Source organism: Apis mellifera, linkage group LG16 (assembly GCF_003254395.2).
Source record: "Apis mellifera strain DH4 linkage group LG16, Amel_HAv3.1, whole genome shotgun sequence".
In the NCBI taxonomy this organism is placed as follows: Eukaryota; Metazoa; Arthropoda; class Insecta; order Hymenoptera; family Apidae; genus Apis; species Apis mellifera.
In genome coordinates, this window is record NC_037653.1 from 5,932,174 (window position 1) to 5,950,402 (window position 18,229).

An 18,229-nucleotide genomic window follows, 5' to 3' on the forward strand; every position below is an offset into this window, starting at 1 on the left:
TTTATTGTGTGATATTTTCGTATATTTCGTATATTGGAAAGTTCTAACGCTTGACAAATTTTTCGATTCGTATATATATATATATATATATATTGGGTTGGCAACTAAGTAATTGCGGATTTCAGTTGAAGTTGATGACGACCTAATCAAAGCAATAATCGATTCGGATCGTCACAGTACAACTTGTGAGATTGCAGAGAAGCTTCATGTATCATATACATGCATTGAAAACCACTTAAAACAACTTGGCTATGTTCGAAAAACTCGATACATGGGTTCCTCACGAACTGAAAGAAAAGCATTTAACGCAACGCATTAACAGCTGCGATTTGCTAAAGAAACGTAATGAAAATGATCCATTTTTAAAACGACTGATAACTGGCGATGAAAAATGGATTGTTTACAACAATATCAAGCGGAAAAGATCGTGGAGCAGGCCACGTGAACCAGTTCAAACAACATCAAAAACTGGTATTCGTCGAAAGAAGGTTTTGTTATCAGTTTGGTGGGATTACAAAGGAATTGTCTATTTTGAACTCTTACCACCCAACCGATCAATTCTGTTGTCTATATTGAACAACTAACGAAATTAAACAATGCAGTTGAAGAAAAGCGGCCCGAATTGACAAATCGAAAAGGTGTTATATTCCATCATGCAAGGCCACACACATCTTTGGTCACTCGGCAAAAATTATTGGAGCTTGGTTGGGATGTTTTGCCACATCCACCATATAGTCCTGACCTTGCACCATCCGATTACTTTTTGTTTCGATCTTTACAAAACTCCTCGAATGGTAAAAATTTCAATAACGATGATGATATCAAATCGTACCTGATTCAGTTTTTTGCTAATAAAAACCACAAGTTTTATAAACGTGGGATTATGATGCTGCCTGAAAGATGGCAAAAAATCATTGATCAAAACACATTACAGAATAAAGTTATTTAGTTCCATGAAAAAATTGTCTTTGATTTTCTAAAAAAAATCCGCAATTACTTAGTTGCCAACCCAATATATATATATATATATATATATGTGTGTGTACATGTATCGTCACTGTTTCAATGATCGCGCAAGGAATTGCAAGCAAGTCTCTGGGAAGGCGCATAATGGTCGATTACGTCAAATTTTTTTCATCGCGAGATGCGTCACGGTGGATGATATTGCAATCGTAAGATGTAAAATAAATTAAACGCAGCGCGTTGCAACTCGTTTAGTTGCCGGATCACGGACGGGCGAACGGGCTGTCTTAAGACGACCACGTATAAACAATCGTTTGTTGTACGTTGCGATTGTTGTCACATGCGCGTTGCAGTAACCTCCTCCGCGTGGGACAGTCGATCGGTGAACGTGGTCGATTCTGGTCGACGTTGACGTTAGAGGCCAGAAATCGCATCATCGTCGCAATGATGGGACGCGGAAATTAAACGGGCAGCATGTTGTATCCATGCTGTGTAAAATGAAACGTACGGATATGTCGATCCGAGCTCGCGATTCGAGGAAAGAGTATTTTTCTTTTCTTTTGTTTCTTCCATATTTCGTATACGACAGGATGAATATGTTGGAGGAGTTGATTTTGAAAAGCACGAAATTCTTCACTCAGGTAATGATTGATAAAAATTTCGTTTTATATTTCTCTCCTTTCCTTCTTCTTCTTCTTACTCATGTTTTTTTAATTAATTATTGGAATGGAAAATGATCAAATGGATTCCAGTTTCTATCCAGAGGAATAATAATAACAAGAGATTGATTTATCGCGTCCCTGATAAAAATTTCCTCGTTGACGAAGAAGAAAATCATAGAATCATGTGCATAAATTAGAACATGGAGGAGGAAGAAGAAGAACAAGAAGAAAAAAAAAAATAACACGATATACGCGATTCGTTACGCGTGCAAATTGAGAGAATATGGTACGAACGTGAAATAAAAAAATATTGCGCGATTACAAAAATAATTGATATTATTAATTCTTGGAATTATTCTTACTTTGGACGCAACGTAGCCGCGAGCTGCAGAAAAAAAATATAATTCGATAATCGCTCGCGAATTAATAGAATGCACTTGTTATTCGTTACAAATATTATTAAACGCAATAAAAATTCTCTTCTAATAAATTTTAAACAAATTAATTAATCGAATTTCAGGTGATGGAGCCTTACTATCCTTTCAAAAACGGGTCCGTGGAGGATTTCACGATCGGCAGCGAGAATTGCGACAACAAGATCGGATACTGCAACGGCCCGTTGAAATCTGGATCCACGTACAGAGTAAAAGTTCGCGCGTTCACCGCCCCGGACAAATTCACGGACACGAGTTACAGTTTCCCGATTCAAACAGGTGAGAACGATCGTGCGAAGAGCTGCTTGTCTGCCGACAATCGTCTCGACCGATCTCTCTCTTGAATTCTCCGCGAAACGGGGACGCGTCCCGTTCTCCTCGCGATTCTCAACAGAGTTCGTGAGATTTTTTTCTTCCTTTTTTCTTTTTTTCTTTTTCTTTCCTCTTCATTACTCTTCCTCCGTTTCGAATTTGCGTTGATTATTCCAAGCTTTCGGTTTAATTGTGGCGTATAGCTGTAGGAAGCTTGCTAAATACATGCCTCGTTATTTCGTGTACATGTCTGTCCAAGGATTGCTGCTGGCAGGTAAGATGGCAGAGATAACCTCCTTCTACTTAAGAATTTTAATAATTAGAATGACTGTAGAAGTATTTTGTAATTAATTATTTGTAAATTATCTCTTTCTTTCCGATTACTTTTAATATATTTTCCGTAGATAAGGACAATACGGCTATCATAGTTGGAGTCACGGTCCCGATAGTACTTTTACTGGCTTTACTTGGTATCGGGTTATTGGTCAGGCGGAGAAGAAGTCAGGGACGGAAGACGACCGAAACGAGGACCACCGACAATTTGTCCCTACCTGACAGCGTGATCGACACGAGGTCCAATATCGATTCTGTAATTTAAATATTAATTTGAAAAGATGATTTTTCGATAACGATTCCCCCTTCCTTTCTTCATTCAGTCGGCCGATCAAGATAGAAGATTTTTCTGAACATTATCGGACGATGTCGGCCGATTCCGATTTCCGTTTCTCGGAGGAGTTCGAAGAGTTGAAGCACGTAGGAAGGGATCAACCTTGCACAGCCGCCGATCTACCGTGCAACAGGCCGAAGAATCGTTTCACCAATATTTTACCCTACGATCACAGCAGATTCAAATTGCAACCCGTGGACGACGAGGAGGGTTCCGATTACATCAACGCCAATTACGTCCCCGTGAGTGAAATTTGAATTTTATTTTAAGAAGAATATTCTTTTTTTCGAAACTTCTCTTTCGAATCAGGGGCACAATTCTCCGAGAGAGTTCATCGTCACCCAAGGTCCTTTGCACTCGACGCGTGACGATTTCTGGAGAATGGTCTGGGAAAGCAACAGCAGGGCGATCGTAATGCTGACCAGGTGTATCGAGAAGGGAAGAGAGAAGTGTGACCATTATTGGCCAGTCGACACTCATCCCGTCTATTACGGTGACATTTGCGTAACTATATTGAACGAGACGCATTATCCCGATTGGAGCATCACCGAATTTATGCTGTGCAGAGTGAGTAGGACACGTCTTTATCGACGATCGATCAAGATGCCTTCTCGAGGCGGACGGACGAATTAACCGTTTCAGAAATAAGTAATCAGTTTTCAAAGGCGTTGTCGTTTTCTTCAACAGGGAGACGCGAAAAGGGTGATCCAACACTTCCATTTCACGACGTGGCCGGACTTTGGCGTTCCAAATCCTCCTCAAACGTTGGCCAGATTCGTTCGGGCGTTTAGGGAGAGAGTGAGGCCGGATCAGAGGCCGATCGTGGTCCACTGCAGCGCGGGAGTCGGCCGCAGCGGTACGTTCATCACGTTGGACAGAATACTACAGCAGATCCTGGTGTCCAAGTACGTGGACATATTTGGGATAGTGTGGGCGATGAGGAAGGAGCGCGTGTGGATGGTCCAGACTGAGCAACAGTACATTTGCATACACCAGTGTCTTCTGGCGGTGTTGGAGGGCCAGGACATGACTGGCCCGCCGCGAGAGATTCACGACAATCAGGGATTCGAAGGTAAGTTTCGAGAGGTTAGGATATATACGATTGAGTGATTCGATCCGGATCCGTTTTGTTTACGAAGATAATTAAAAACGGTTAAACGTGAAATTGACTCGAGTGTTATTTTATATTTACATTTGGACGAACAATGCATTTTCTCTCTCTCTCATTTTGTGTGAAGTCGAATTGTATTGTTCGAAACGGTGAACACAGTAGTGCATGAATTATTCGATTATTCGAGATTTCCAAAGGTTGACACACTTTGGAGTATTATCTACGTATCATTTCGAAAAATCTAGTCCATCTAATTCTTCACTTTTTTCACTCGGTTAATCGATATAAAATCTTTCATTCATGTACGATATCGCAATGAAATTAATGAAAAAATCACGATACGTATCGATCAAATGTACGCACAATATAATTTAGTAGTATTTTTACTATCTTGGAAAGTAAATTCGAAAGAGGATAATTATTAACGATCGAATAAGTTTAAATCTAGAATAGAAAATGGTGGTGATGGTGGTGGTGGTGATGGTAATGACGATGGTAGTAGTGCTATTTGGTATCGTAAGATAAAAGTGAAGATGATATATCATCGGTTTTGTGTCACGTGAAAAAAGTGTTGCTTTTTTGGTAAATTTTGGTATCACGTCCGTGCGTAGTTGAAATCACATCCCCTCTCCAACCTCGTAATCCCTTTGAATCCAGGCAAGAATCGAAGCTCGGTTGAAAATACAAACAGTCCTGGCGAGGATGAAAAGGAAAGGTGACCCTCGAACTGCGATTCCGGCGTCGATGGTAATTTCGATCCTCGCTTAATATTTTCATTTATTTATTTAACCTGTCTTTTTCATTTTTTTTTTTTTTATTTTTTTTTATTTTATTCTAGATTTCTCTCTTGTATGGAGTATTTTGCATGCGGATAACTAGTAGTAGTTTTTACCAACGCACGTGGCACGAGTACTAATCGATAGAAAGTAACACATTTGCTTTGAATGTACAGGCAAACAAGTAGATTTGTATTGTTTGTTACATGAATATTTATTTCTTTGATATTGAAAGGTAATTTTCTTTTTTTACATAATTTTTCCAGTGAAGAGGAACTTCGTTCTATTGGGTAATAATTTTTTTTATGAATTTTTGTTTTTTTTTTCTTCTTCCTTTTCCTCTTTCAAATATTTTACATTTTGCAATAAATAGGCTTTTCAGTTTTTTAATTTATCTTTTTATCGAGAAAAAATTAATCGTGAAAAATCGTAACATATATATTTGCGTAAATATAATTTTCATATTTTTCACAAATTTTATTTTTAAATATATTCTTAATCTTTTTTTTTTTTTTTTATAAATATTGATTGAGTCTGCATTGAAATGTTGATGTTGTTTTGCATAAATTTCGAACGAAAAAGCATGGATACGAAAATACATTCATCTCTTCACACGTTGTAATTCAAAATTTTATTTTGAATTATTTTTTCATTCGTTCCAAAAATGTTACAAACAATTAACAAGCAAAAAAACAAAAAAAAAATTGGGTTGAACTAATCTCTAACAACAGCTTATCGCTAATACAAAAATCTCGCATAACGAAATGATGATTAATTATTAATCAAGATATCACTAGCTAATATTCTTTGCATCTAATCTGAGAATAGCTTTCCGATTTGTTTTCGAACAACTGGCATGACTTTTTCGTTTAATTTAATTATCTTTCAATCAGGTAAAAAAATTAATCCACCAATTCTCATCCATCGTTACATATATTTACAGACGACGAAGGAATAGCGGAATCAGGAATGTGATGTTCGAATACCTCGATTCATTCAGGGATCAACGAACACGAGGATGCTTTAGAGATATTTTGAGAAGATTGTGCGGTGCAAGATATATATGTATATATATAAATATATGAATGAATATATATATAAACATATATAAACCGCGGAAAATGGAAGAAATCCTTGTATCTACTCACGAGATATACCAGAAGTGCTTCTGAAAAAGAGACGAGAAACTAGCTTAGCTTCGTTGCTTGAGAGGAAGCGTCACGTTCGAGATGATTTACGTCTTTTTTTAGTTTTCTTGCGAGAAGAACAACAACAATAACAACGGCAACAATAACAACAATCAAGACTATTGCATCTTCTCACAAAACGTTTCGTGTACGTGGTAGTAAACGAAATACGAATGCTTCAAGTCGACGAATAATAATATATTATATATATATACACACATATATATATACCGTCGATAATAATTTTAAACTTTCACCGCGAGAATGTGAATGATACGAGTGAAAAAGAAAGTACCGTTCGACGATCGATGCCTCGAGTGTTCGAATGATCAGGTTTCGATCGATCGATCGATGAAAACAAGGTTATTCCATTCGATGGTTTCGACGATACATTTTATCATCTCAATCCGTTCATCTTCCGGGGAAAGACGCGGAGGAAGCGGAAAGGGGGAAATACAGAGTGCAGAGTGTGAAATTCTGACGAGCGGAATGATTGAAAATTTTCGAGGGATTCGAGATGATTATATTTCTATTTCTGGGGAAGTTCGATCGAGAGGAGGGAGGCATAGGAAGCGAGTTGTTTCGCTCGGATTTGTGTACAGATTCTGTACGAGGAAGAGGAATTATTTTTTTTTCGCGTCGAAACTGCTTCCACCGTGTTCGGTAATGTAAAGTTGAGAACGAATTGATGTGATTTTCATTTTGCGACGAGTGGCTGTTTGAAAGTAGTGGGAGAGAATTACCGAGAGATGAGCGTGTAGCATCGTAAACGATTTCTCCTCGCCTCTGTTCTTTTCTGTAAATAATAATGTAAATCGACGATACTGAATGTTCTCGAAAAACGGACGAGGCGGTTTTTTTCAAATCGGATCACGGGAGAGCGATCATAATTCCGGGATCGAGGAGTTGTCTCCTTCTCTCCCTTTTCTTTTCTTTTCTTTTCTTTTCTTTTCTTTTTCTTTTTCTCTTTTTCCTTCACGAAGAAAAAAGGCGACGATCGATGCTCGCGTTTTTAGGTACCGCGATGTAGATAAATCTCCAAGTTGCATATCTTAAGGATTGTAAGATGCGTATTGGGTTGCCACGTTGCGATCGAGATCTTTCAATCGAGCTTGAAGAAAAATCAATTTTTCTCTCGCCTAATTTTTTTTCTTTTTTCTTTTTTTTCTTTTTTTCTTTCATCATTCACGGAATATACAATTTATTGGAAAATTCGTATTCAAAATCGTGAGTGGCAACCATCCGTCCAAAGGGGGTGTAGTAGAAATACCGATTAAAGAAAACACTGCCTAGAATGAAAAAAAAAAAAAAAAAAGAAAAAAAGAAAAAAAAACAAACGGGGAATATGAAATAGGAATACGAGAGAAGAATGGATTTCCTCCTTTTTTTTTCTTTCACGATAGGAAGAGAATTAAGAGAAATAAATAAATAAATAAATAAATAAATAAAAGTAAAGTAAAAAAAAAAAAAAAAAAAATTTAACATGTCACAGTGGGAACAAGAAACTCGCATCTTCGTAGAAGTCATATCACTCTTTTCACGGGAATCACTCGACGATCCGTATAATAATACATAATATTTACTAATCATCGACAGTTCGATTCTTCGAAATCGAGACGTTCTTCGAGATCGTTAATCATAGATCGTAGATCGTTCGTAACTTTTGACATCGTTCATCGACGCCGTTTCGTGTATCGTTTCGTATATCGTTTGACCGATCTCTCTCTCTCTCTCTCTCTCTCTAAAAACAAAAAACAAAAGAAACGTGAATCGATGAACCTTCAACACGACGGACCAAAACTGCTTCTCTGTTTGCACGATTCGAACGATGATCGATGATCAATAGGATTTACAATTTAGACAGGAATATCACGAGGGATAAGTAAGTCTGGTGGAGGAGAAAGGAACGATCGAATCTTGGATCGAGATTGAAAAAAAAGAAAAATTGGACGAAAATTTTAGGACGACTACGACTACGACGACGAATTTCCACCACGTTCCGTTTTGAGAACGGAAACGGAAGATCCGATCGATCACCCTCCGGTACTTAGAGGTCGGAAGATTTGCTCGATGCTACAAAGAAAAAAAAAAAAAAAATCTGTGTACTTAATTCTCTATTTTTACCGTATATTTGAGGCAATGTAGGAAGGAGGGGGGGAAGGGAGAGGGTGGGGGATTTTTACGCGTTTGAGAGTCGCGTGAAATTTCTGATTATTGTTCTCGAATCAGGGTAAAAAGAATTGATTCTCTCTAATATGGAAGGGGAGAGAATCGTGTTTTTTGGAAATTTCAAATTCACTGCCCACATGTATTTTTGGAGGAACGTTTTTTATATTCGCTATTAAGTAGTCGCGCGTGAATATCGACTCGTGAATCTTTTACTTGTATCAGGAGATGTGAATATGAGTCCGGTCGGCTCGATCATTTTATTATCGATATCGTATTATATACTCGATCCGTGGATCCGTGATCGAGAGATTGAAAATGATATCGAGTGAATATTGACTGAAACACGAATTATTTGATTGAATAATTAGATTACAGCGCGAAATATACGAAAGTGTGATTCGAAACTCGATAGTATGATGAAAAGGTAGAAAGAATAACATCGATCTTGATAGATTCGAGCGAGGACTAAACGAACCATTTATGATAATTTTTTTTTTTTCTAAAAATTCTCTTCTCTGATTCTTCTCCAAGTCACTTCGCTTGACGACTTTATAGAAACGAAATTAGACGGCACGACTGATGATTAATCGATAATCGAGATATTTTTGTAAAGGAAATTCGATAATATCGACTTAAAGAGAGGAGGGGGAGAAAAAAAAAGAATTTGCCAATCGACTGCCAAACGCAATAGAGAGTATTATAAAGCGATAAGGTTTTATTAATTACTTATCAAACTCCCATGAGGGGGGAGGTTTGTTTCCTTTCCAGGTTAGAAAATTGTTCCAAATAAGAGATAAGATTTCTTAGATGCGTAATATTGTATATAATTGTATAATGAGAATGGGATAAGATATAGGCGAGTCGATAAAGGAAAAGTTCGACAAGTTGCAGTTTCCAATCCATCGAATTTCTTTGCTACGATATCTATCGCTGTACATGCTGTCGCTGTGTTATCATTATTGTAATCATTGATGTTTCTCGTGTAAATGGATAATTGTCACAGCCCCCCCCCCGGGTCGTTCGAGTTTCGTTTTACGGGAAATGCACGCGTTCTTGTTCTCTTCCTTCTCTTAATGAAATTTAAATGAAATCACAGATCGGTTTCTCATTCGAATTCTGGAAATGTGTAAACGCGTAGGTGGATGTGTGTCCACGATCAAGAATCAATATCGTTTAGTTCATTCAATTTCGTTCTGTTCCTCCTCTTTCTTCGAAAAATAATCTCGTGTCTTTCGGATGATTGTGACGCACGTTTTACGATGTTTTACGTTTTTTCGTGACTTTTTTTTTTCTTTTTTTTTTTTAATAGAAAAAGTACTTGGATGCTTTTACAAAGTCGATTTTACTTTATTGCATCGATATCGATGCACGACGATTATTTGTTTTTGCTCTCCAATGAAATTTCTCGGATCATGTCGAAAATAATTTCTTATATTTTTATGAAAACTAACTTTGTTAACTTTTCGAAAAGTTAGGCAAGTTTTCTCCTTTATAATATTTTTCGTCTCTTCTTTTTTTTTTTTCACAGCTTGTTCAATTTTCACGCGAATTTCACAAAAATTTCACATCGATCCAACGCTACAATTATTGCTTACTTTATGCTATCCCGAATCATTGACGCGACTCTACATAGTTTTATGCGCATAAGAAATCAATAATAAATTAATGTGATAACTAAATAAATAAAGGGAGATAATTTTTGCAATCTCATTTAATATTCAATTTCCATGAAAATGTTCCATTGAAACGTGTAACTAAAAGATCGACAGTTTTTAAATTATTTGTACATAATAATAATAATAACAATAACAATAACAATAATAATAATAATAATAAAAATAATTATCGAATTTATTTAAGAAATGATCCTATATATTTTCTAATCAAATTATTATCGCGTGCGTGTATAATTCCTCGATTGAAGTGACGTTGTATTGCTTGTAAAAAAAAAAAGAAAAAAAAAGAAAAAAAAAGAACACGGTTGATCAACCAATTAACAAATCCCAAAAAATAAATGTCGCTTTCATCGAATCAGATTCACCAGATTCATCGTGAATCGCGTCAAACACCCGCTCGGATTTTTTTCATGTTTACGAGTGTAACGCCACAAATAATGGAAAATTTTCGATCATCGTCTGTGTAAGTGTGTGCTTCTGTATACATATACCACGATCATATCATAACGTAATTGTAAAAAAAAAAAAAAAAAAAAACAAGAAAAAAAGGAAAAAAAAAAGATCTGTATAATATGATCTGAATTATATCTATGTTCTAAGGCGTTCAATGTCATTGCAGCTTTCCATACGTACGAAGGGTATAAAAATTGCGGAATTTGGATTGTCGGATAAATTTTGCCAAATTATTCTCGATCGAATAAACGTTCAACATTGCCTCGTTTTGAGAATTATGGATAATGTGAAAGTGAAAGTGTGAAAGAATTTTTTTTAATCAGATCTCTCTTCGAAAAAGGGCAAAATTTATTGTGCACAATTAATAAGAAAAATAACGATTCTTTTTTTTTTTTTTTTTTTTTTAGAACAAACGCAATCGAACACGAATTGTTTCGAACGAATTTAAAATTATGATGAAAAATGCAAAGATGCGCGTAGGTCGTTGCATCAAGTTTTGAATTGGAGTGAATTGGAATCTCATTTGCACCGTGCTCGATTTTACGCGTACGCACCACAAGTTCGATGGAAATGTTAAATTTATTTTAACATTTGATAAATAACCGGAGAAATCCATTTATTACAATATATATATATATATATATGTAATAAAAAAAGAGTCGAGCACGAAGATATACGATGCGAAAATTGCGTTGTCATTAGTGTAATGAATGCGTTATTCTGTGATAAATCAATATTGTTGGAGCGAGTATGGGGAATTAAAGAGACAAGATGAGGTACAACCGAATGGATGATTAATAGTAAAGTTTTTTTCGATATCGAGTATGGGTTCGTGCCAATTACTATTTTTTCTTTCTTTTTCTTTTTTTTTTTTTTCTTCGCTGGATCATTTGGAGGATCAAGATCCCGAAACGATAATAAATCGACGTGAAACGAAAAAGAAAAAAAAGAAAAAAGAAAAGAAAAAAAGAAATCATCACACAGGAACAATTGTACGATAAATTGATCTAACGATCGTTGAAATCACCTATGAATCCAGCGCATTGTCGCCCGATTCTATGTAAATAATAAGTAGATGATAGGATGGAGAAAGATATGTAACGTTTATATTTTTTAAACGGCGCGCACAAAAAATCGTTGGACACAAATTGTGTTAATCGATAGATGGGATGATGCTTGACGTCTGCGATATTTAACTGGGCAATATCGAAACAAATTGTTGACAAATTCTGACAACAACGATTTATTTCACTTCGGAAACCATTCCTTTACACACAGATTTATATAGATGGATAAATAGACGAAGAGGACGGAAAGAAAAGAAGAAGAAGAAGAAAAAAGAAGTAAACGAAATATCATTTTTTAGTATTACCATATCTTCCTTTATTATGCTCGAAGATAATGCACCGATGCGTATTTTATCACGATGCGTATTTTTATAAATATTATTAATCTATTTAATAAGGAGAAAGGGGGAGGAAAAAAAGGAAGGATTGGATCAAAACGGTTATTGTTATTTTTATTCGTTTTATGCGCGTAAAATTTTTTTCTAATCTTGTGCAGAAATATTTAAATATTTCAAGTTTCGCAGGTTTTGATCGAGCATGTACCGAGCTACATACGTATATATATATATATATATATATATATATATACACGTGTATGTATATTTCCACGACGAGCAATAACGCTGAGATTTGCGTGCGCGAAAAGAGAAATCATGTATGCCGTGTGTAAGTCTACTGTTTTCATCTCTCTTTTTTTTTTCTTTTGTAAATATGCAATTTTTTTTCTTTTTTTTTTTTTTTTTACCCAGCTGTCAGAACAGCCAGAATCATTTGGAATGATTTTGCGAATCATTCGTCCGACCGATCGTTCGTTAAAATATTCGTAAAATTATCCCAAAATTATGATACTTTTGTCGTAATGCTAATCATAAAGAGCGTAATTAATGTAAGCGAGAGGAGAAAAGAAAAAAATTGTACAGCAAGTGCAAAATGCACGAAGGGACACGGGTTGTCTCGTCGAAAATAAAAAAAAAAAAAAAATAAAAAGGAAAGAAAGAAAGAAAGACGAAATATACATACGTAATAAACATGGTTCTTCCAAGTAAAAAAAAAAAAAAAAAACACATCATCCTTTTCATGCATTTCTTTATTTTGATCGAGAAAATTCCAATGAAAAAAACGAGTTTGTTTTATTTTATTAATTTTTATTAAATTATATTAAAATAATATTAGTAATAATAATAATGATCGTTTCATCGATAAAATATTTTCAAAGAAATTTTGAAAGGAAATTATCGTATCCTCGAAAATATACATAGCTAAATAAAAATATCGATTTAGAGACATGGATTCGTCGTGAAATAATGTAAATTTTATACGAAACTGTTATTGTTTTTCTTTTAGTGTATATAGACAATGCATACGTCGAAACGTAATCACGTATCGAATTGAAACTTTTTTTTTTTTTTTTTTTTTTTTTTTTTTTTTTAATTTGTTCCCAACATTGGACGTATTTCGATACAGCAATATATCAATATTGCACGTGAGATTGATACGATTTCCACGCGTCATTTCTAGGAAATTATTCTACACGTATGCGCGCTCCGTTTCTTTCTTTTTTTTTTTTTTTTTTTTTTTTTTCTTTTTTTCAATACATTGGATACCTCTTCTTTTCGTTATTTATTTTATTTATATCTGGAAGAAGAGAAGAAATTTTTATCACGAGGGCGGTTGAACCAGTTCGAAAATATTCGAATAATTAAATACAATATTATAATAAAATACAAATGTTATATTTGTTGCACGTTAAATGGCCAATATATATCATAAAATCATTCAAAACTTATTGAATTATATTGAAATAGTTGAATTTGAATTTTAAAAATTAACCATTTTATCCGCAACGATTGTGATTTTTTTATAATCAGACAGTTTATTATTTTTAATTTTATTACAAAATCGCTATTTTTGGAGGTTAATCGGCTTAAATCGAATATTCGAAAGTGGAATATTTCTGGGGCGATCCCGCAGCCTGTGTCTGAGGCGATGAAGCGGAAGTTGACGAAGGTACATTGTTAGTCGTTCTTGTATTCAATGGCGCTTTTGGAGGTAACGAATTTTTGTTGCGCATCTTCAGATTTGGTTCGAGTGTTGCGTTACCACTGTGTGGACGACCTAAATATTAAAATTTTAAAATCAAAATAACGAATAGGTGATAAAATTTAATAAAAATCCATTTCGTACGATTGTTATCTACAGTTGGTAAAGAGAATAACGGATCAATCTGAATTTTAATAAAATTGAACAGGGAGAAAATTTTAATGGATAAATAATATATACTTTCATCAACTTTTCATTAAAGGTAACGTATGTATTTCTGTCGTGAAAATTAAACATAATATATATATATATATCGTTCTTGAAACGAGATCAGTTTACTTGTTATCCTTTGAGCAAGATATTTTACTTTGATATGATAAGGAAAAGGAATTTTTTTTTTCTTACTCGCACAATAAATGAAGCAGAAGAACAATTTTTAAAAAATTATCAAATACAAAAATGAATATTTTTAAGTGGATTTGTCATTTATGCAGAATATATTTTACAATTTCTTATAGAAAAGAATATCCATTTCTAGTAAATTTAATATCGTATCGTTCGGTATTTCTCTTTAAAAATAATGTGGAAAAAATTAAACATATTGGATATTAAGAATATTAAATTTTTATCCACTTTGACTAGAGAATTTAGCAATTTCTATTCCATTTTTTCCTTCTTTTTTTTTCGTAATAATTTCATTAATTTTTTAATCTAACTAATAATTATAAGAATCATCCTTTCGTGTAAATGACGAAAACTTGTTCGAAAGTATTAGAAGGAAGAGATGTGAAGTGTTAAATGTGAATGTGCTGTTTGCAGTTCCTTTCTTTCTTTCTCTCTTTCTTTTTTTTTTTTTTACTTTCCTCTTAACTGACTCAGCATTCTCGAGAAAATCCCCGGTGAGTTTTCTTCGGGCTTTTTGTCTTCGTTATTCTCGTGATTAGGATTCCGACGCAGAATGCGACTCAACGATCCTGCTCGAGGGTGAAATATTTTTTTCGACGTGCCGTCTTTATCCACAAGCTTCAGCATCCTGCCCAAAGAGTTGCTCTTCTCTTTTTTCGATGTCTCCTCGCTAGAGCATTCTATAGATTTAATTGGATTCTGACGAAACAAAGACATTTTCAACATTAATTTCCTATCTCCAAGAGTATCGCGAACGGATTAATGAATCGTCAATACTTTTTTTTTTTTTTTTTAAAGATTAAAAAGAAGACTATTAGACGAATGAATGAATTAGGCGAATGATCGTAGCACATAATTTTAAAAAATTGGAAATTTTCGAGAGAAGCGTGATAGTGATTCAATCATCGTATAAGTTATCGTGTATGAAAAAAAATTATATGGAAAAAAGTTGGGGAGGGAATACATCTTTCGGTCAGAGAAATTTATACACACACATTTTTGACAAGATAGAAATTGCTCACCGTATCGCTGTTGACATGGGGTGATTTATCCGTGACAGGTGTCTGAGAACGTTGCTTAAACATTTTCCCCATTCTATTAAGCGTGGCAGTCTTCAATTTTCTGGCATCCTGTCTGACAGTTTCAGCCCTCGAGAGTCTTTGAGTCAACTGCTCGGGCCTATCTTTTTTCTTCGAAACATCTTCATCCTCGTCTGTGCCTAAGATAAACGAATCCGATTGTTAAGGTTGATTTTTTTCCCTTTTTCCCCCTCCCCTCTCACCCGTAATACATTACCATTTCTCTCGATCCTTGATGGGCCTTGATTTAAATTTAAATTGAAATTTTCTCGGGTAATATTTCTTTTAAAGGGAAGAAATGGAAAGCGTGTATGTGTATTTTACATAATTTTTCTTTTTCACACCTCTTTCGCGTCGTTTCCAATAATAATCGAACGAATTCTCTTTTCAAATTACGAATTATTTAAAAATATTTAAAAATTCACCCGAATATTTATATTTTATCCCTGATTATTACACCAATTAAATAAGATCGATATATTTCGTGAATTAAATATTTTTTACGTATCTCGTTTTTGTTCTAATTATTTCGAAGATCGAAGATCACACAAGGAGAAAGAAACGAAATATTTGTCCGACCTCAGAATTTTTCAATACCATCTTCCTTTACTTCTTAAGTTCCTTACTCTATAAATATTAGATATCAATAATCTATCCGTCCATTCTCCACAAAAATTCGAAACGTTTATTCGAACGTATCTATTTCCAAAAATATTCGAGCCAGCAAACTCTCGCGAGAATCCCTATCACGTTGACCGATCCATCTTCTCGAAAAATCCCTGACCTAATCTTCTTCATCCCGGAGCGAAATCTGGTTTCCCTTCTTTTTTACAGTTCGTAAAGAATACTGGTTTACTTCGTTAGCCCCCGGTTTCGAGAGAAACGTATCGTGAGATACACACAGACAGAGAGAGAGAGAGAGAGAGAGAGAGAGAGAGAGAGAGAGAGAGAGAGAGGTGAAAAATAAGGCAATAGAACTCGGATAGGATTTCTTCCGAGTGTGATCATCAATTTGTGGACACACAATGTTTCCTTTGCGACTTCTTTTTCCACGGAACGTTCGACATCCTCGTGGTTTATGACACAGGCCGTTCTTTATCGAGGCTGGCTGGAAACGGAACGGCAGGGAGGAACGACTTTCGATTTACGAATGGCCGATTTATATATATATATATATATATAAGGACACTTATATCGTGCCTAATTGGCGCTTTTTCAGAAATAACGATGCTCATCCTTCCCATTAGGAAAGTTTCCACATTGTTCCTCCCCATTAACGAACAGTTTTTCTCCTCATCCCCTCTTCTTGCGATTTTTGCATTCATGTCAAACGTTCTTTTTTTTTTTTACCATTTTGTTTCCTCGTCGATGATTCGATTCCTTCTGCTGTTTTTTTCCCCCATGCATTGCTGTTAAATTTCAAGCTTTTCATTCGCGAAAGGTTGAAAATATCGAAAGGTGGAACAAAGGAATCGGACCGATAAAAGGAAAACGTCAATTTTTTTTTTTTTCGTTAATTCCTTTTGTACGAGTTCTTTTTGACAATTAGAATTTTAAGGTTCGAAGCGAGAATTTACAACGCGAATTACACGGTTCACAGATTCGAATTTATCAATTTTTCTTTCTTTTCTTTTCTTTTCTTTTTTTTTTAGAATAAATTGAAATGCAAATTGAAATTCGCTCACTTTCGCGATCTTTCTTGATTACAACAATTATTGCAGTTTTCATTAAAGGTAAATTGACCGAGGATTAGTGGTCGACAGGATTCAACGAGAATTAAAAATGCGTCGGTAAATAATAAAGTTTAGTAAATTATTAAAAATTTAATACACCATCGAATCAACGGGATAAAAACTTCTAGAAATTGGTGTTTTGTAAATGATGTGGGTAAAGAAACTTTAAAAATGCGGCAATATTATTTATAGTTATATAAAATGATAGATTAAAGAAGGATTTTCATTCATTTTTTTCTTTTTTTTCTTCCGAGCAAGTTTCTTAATTCCTTAAATATAATCTTTGCGATAAAATTTAATGAAATCTCCTTTAATTTTACACAAAGAAGACTTAATTATCGTTTTCTCCCTTTACTACTCCCTTTAATCTTTTTCTCAAAGATATAAATACTGTTTTCGCGGTAAACAGCAATTAATCGGAGATAATAATATTTTTGTTCAAGTAAATTAGTTGTTCACTTACTTGTAGCCCGCAATGTAATCGACTGTGAATCTCTAATTACTTCCTGTTGCGTGGAAATACGGCTCGTCGAATTGTGAGATTCATCGAAACGAGTTGCTTCTGTTGCAGCCTGTTAAATTGCACTTTTGTTATTATTTCATTTCTCAATTTTATTTCTTACAGCATAGCAAGGAGAACATAAATTTTTCTTTTTTCCTTTTTTTCTTTTCTTTTTTTTGTGGAGAGTATCGTGGAAAGTTATTTTTTTAACTCATTCAAATGTATTCTCCTTGAATTTTTTAAATTATCGATTTTTTTTATTCTAATTAATCATAAAAGTCATAGAAATATTCATCGATATTCGAAAGCTATATATAGATATTTTGATAATTTTTATCGAGATGAAACGTATTCCAAAATATACGATAAATTGTTTGCAATTATTAATGCAGACATATATTTTTTTTTTATCAAAAAAAAATAAATAGAAAAATATTTTTTCTGATATTTTAATTAATTAATACCGGGGAGGATGCAAATTGATGCAACTTTCCAGAATACTTTCAATTTATAATTATCGTTATGGAACGAGAATATCTAAAAGCAATAATCTTATTAACAGAAATTAAAGCGAAGCGACTTACTAATTTCTGTGGTTTCTCTTTGTGTGGACTGTCGTTCATTCTTTTAGATGATTAAACAGGATTGGTAGAATCTTTGCTTTTGTTTGATCTTCTTTCAGTTGCTTCTCCCTTCAACTGCTTCTACTACTGTTTAAAGGAACGAAAAAATACGGTTCAATTTTCAAAAAAAACAAAAAAAAAAAGAGAGAGAGAAAAATACGAAGCAAAAATATTCCGATTTTCTCGTGGAATATCTTTCCTCGATTCGAAGGTAAGCCAATAAAATTACAAAATCATCCGTTGTCGAAACGGATGTTTCGAAACCGGATGATCATTTATCTCCGCGAAACTTCAAAATTGCCACGGAACGAGTTTAAATCGGTGGAAAGTGTCACGCGTTTGCCTAAGGTGAAAAAAGGAAAAAAAAATT

At 34.4% G+C, this 18,229-nt stretch overlaps 2 protein-coding genes across 8 annotated transcripts in view; one reads left to right on the plus strand and one right to left on the minus strand.

Moving 5' to 3' along the window:
• Positions 1–11,726, plus strand: part of LOC100576384 (tyrosine-protein phosphatase 10D) — a 48,675-nt gene extending 36,949 nt beyond the window's left edge. For 2 of the 7 annotated variants that reach the window (XM_026445886.1, XM_026445891.1), the window contains 8 exons: positions 2,146–2,338; positions 2,631–2,645; positions 2,776–2,944; positions 3,028–3,280; positions 3,348–3,605; positions 3,726–4,110; positions 4,807–4,896; positions 5,869–11,726. In XM_026445886.1, coding sequence (XP_026301671.1) covers positions 2,146–2,338; positions 2,631–2,645; positions 2,776–2,944; positions 3,028–3,280; positions 3,348–3,605; positions 3,726–4,110; positions 4,807–4,868 — 1,335 coding nt within the window. In that variant the 3' untranslated portion in view covers positions 4,869–4,896; positions 5,869–11,726. The other 5 variants (XR_003306337.1, XM_026445887.1, XM_026445889.1 and 2 more) reach the window with 5 other exon arrangements.
• A 1,601-nt stretch (positions 11,727–13,327) lies between these two features.
• LOC100576410 lies at positions 13,328–17,859 on the minus strand. The gene is made up of 5 exons (XM_016916954.2): positions 17,821–17,859; positions 17,198–17,306; positions 14,945–15,141; positions 14,383–14,621; positions 13,328–13,594 (listed from the first exon to the last, which is right to left on the minus strand). Exons 1-5 carry the CDS (start codon positions 17,857–17,859, stop codon positions 13,402–13,404), a joined length of 777 nt encoding a protein of 258 aa, XP_016772443.2. The 3' UTR covers positions 13,328–13,401.
• Positions 17,860–18,229: the final 370 nt, after the last annotated feature.